Below are 2,428 nucleotides of genomic sequence, written 5' to 3'. Positions count from 1 at the left end.
CAGCAGCAGCAGCAGCAGCAGCAGCAGCAGCAGCAGCAGCAGCAGCAGCAGCAGCAGCAGCAGCAAGAGTTACCTTCAGGCATTCACAGAAGTTTTTGAGGAGGATAGATGGGGCTCCTTTTGCTGCCGCCGCTGCAGCAGCAGATTAAAAACTTCGTTGCATGCGCGGCGGCATCTGTATCAGCATGCAGCAGCAGACCTAGAGGCTGCTGCTGCTGCTGCTGAGCAGCAGCAGCAGCAGCAGCAGCAGCAACAGCAGCAGCAGCAGCAGCAGCAGCAACCGCATGTGCATGTCATGTTTCTTTGCGACCCCACCGGCCACCACTCCTTGCTGCTTCCTTTTTCAGCTGTACAGACACGAATACACAGCAGCAGCAGCAGCAGCAGCAGCAGCAGCAGCAGCAGCAGCTGCAGCAGCAGGGGGTACTGCAGCAGTATGAACACTCAAGCTGGTGCAGCAGCAGCAGCAGCAGCAGCAGCGCATGCAGGTGCATACTGCTGGCCCCAAGACAGACTGACATCAGCTGCTGCAGCAGGAGGTGCAGCAGCAGCAGCAGCAGCAGCAGCACCAGCACCAGCAGCAGCAGCAGCAGCAGCAGCAGCAGCAGCAGGTGTTTCATATTCTTTTCATCTGCTGTCGCTAGATACAGCAACAGGGGGCCTCTGCCTCTCTGCTCTCCGGCGGCTGCTGCGGCGCATGTCTTGCTGCTGCAGCCGTTTCAATCAGCAGCAGCAGCAGCAGCAGCAGCAGCAGCAGCAGGAGCAGCAACAGCAGCAGCAGGAGGAGGGACAAGGGTTGGATGAATACGAGGGCACCTGCTGCGAGGCCTGCAGCAGCAGCAGCAGCAGCAGCAGCAACAGCAGCAGCAGCAGCAAGGGTCCTGGTTGCTGCTATAGTGGTTTTCGCTGCTACTTTGCTTCTCTCGGGCTGCTGCAGCAGCAGCAGAAGGTTTGCTTCGTCCCCGTCTGTCTCCTTTCAGCAGCAGGGAACGTCACGGGGACCCTCCTAGCCAGCAGCAGCAGCAGCAGCAGCAGCAGCAGCAGCAGCAGCAGCAGAGATGCTGATGTGTTTGCTTCTACTCTTGCTGCTGTATGTAAACTAGTGCATGCACATGGGGGCCTTGTTGCTGTTGATGCTGCAGCAGCAGCAGCACACGTTCCGATAGACTTTAACCCGCTGCAGCACTTGCTGCAGCAGCAGCAGCAGCAGCAGCAACAGCAGCAGCAGGAGGAGGAGGAGACGCCGCGTTTGTGGTATACACATCCTTGGCTTTGTCCTTCTGCTGCTGCTGCAGCAGGTGCATGCACTCCTGCTGCAGCAGCAACAACAGCAGCAAGTGCTGCTGCTGCTCCTGACGCTGTCTTCTTCTCCCCCCATAAACTTCCCGGGGGCACTGGATCAGCAGGTACAACACCTGCTGCTGCTGCTGCTGCTGCTGCTGCTGCTGCTGCTGCTGCTGTTGCTGTTGCTGCTGCTATTGCTGCTGCTGCTGTTGCTGTTGCTGCCGTTGCTGCTGCTGCTTTTGTTGCTGTTGCTGTTGCTACAGCTGCTGCTGCTGCTGTACCTGCTGTTGCTAGTGCTGTTGCTGCTGCTGCTGCTGCTACTATGCTGTTGCTGCTGCTGCTGCTGCTGCTGCTGCTGCTGCAGGTTTGCTGCTGGTGAAGAAGCGTTTGCTGCTGTCTGATTTGCCCGCCCACCCCGCTGGAGGTTCTGTTTATATTGTTAACGCAAAATGGTCTCACAAGCAGCAGCAGCAGCAGCAGCAGCAGCAGCAGCAGCAGCAGCAGCAGCAGGAGCAGCAGCAGGAGGAGTTGGAGCGAGAGAAGCAGCAGGAGGATGATGAGGATAAGCAGCACGAGCAGCAGCAGGAAGCGGCTGAATCTGCTCAACAGCAACAGCAGCAGCAGCAGCAGCAGCAGCAAGTGCAGCAGCAGCAGCAGCAGCAGCAGCAGCAGCAGCAGCAGCAAGAGGAGGCCATTGGTTCACTGCATGCAGTGTATATGATGGATAGAAACGAAGACAGAGAAGAGGGGGGGACCCCCAACCTTCCTGCTGTCTGCCGCACTGGGCTCGTGCTGCAGCTGCTGCAGCAGCTGCCGCTGCAGCTGCTGCAGCAGCGAGAAGCAGCAGCAGCAGCAGCACTCATTCGTATCTGGGGAGCACACCCAAGGTACTTTTTTATTTTATTTTATTTTATTTTGTTTTGTTTTATTTTGTTTTTTTTGTTTTTTTTTATTTTATTTTGTTTTTTTTTATTGTGTTTTGTTTTATTTTGTTTTGTTTTGTTCTATTTTATTTTATTTTATTTTATCTATTTATTTGTTTATTTATTTTGTTTGTTTTTTCTCTTTCTGTCTCTTCGTTTTATTTGTTTGTCTATCTTTCTGTCTCTATTATTTTATTTATTTTTTCATATATTTATATATT

The 2,428-nt window shown here is 53.9% G+C and overlaps 1 protein-coding gene across 1 annotated transcript in view; it reads left to right on the top strand.

Annotated features, from left to right (window-relative positions):
* Positions 1-2,428, top strand: part of EMH_0041370 (aminotransferase class V domain-containing protein, conserved, putative) — a gene marked incomplete at both ends in the record, with an annotated part of 6,751 nt that overhangs the window by 1,341 nt on the left and 2,982 nt on the right. The window contains 2 exons of the mRNA XM_013495614.1: positions 3-1,406; positions 1,649-2,171. Coding sequence (XP_013351068.1) covers positions 3-1,406; positions 1,649-2,171 — 1,927 coding nt within the window. The remainder of the gene's footprint in view (positions 1-2; positions 1,407-1,648; positions 2,172-2,428) is intronic.

This window comes from Eimeria mitis, genomic scaffold, assembly GCF_000499745.2.
Source record: "Eimeria mitis Houghton genomic scaffold, Emh_scaff1667, whole genome shotgun sequence".
Lineage (NCBI taxonomy): Eukaryota > Apicomplexa > Conoidasida > Eucoccidiorida > Eimeriidae > Eimeria > Eimeria mitis.
Note: the sequence above shows the minus strand (reverse complement) of the source record. Positions and strands in the feature narration are given on the sequence as shown.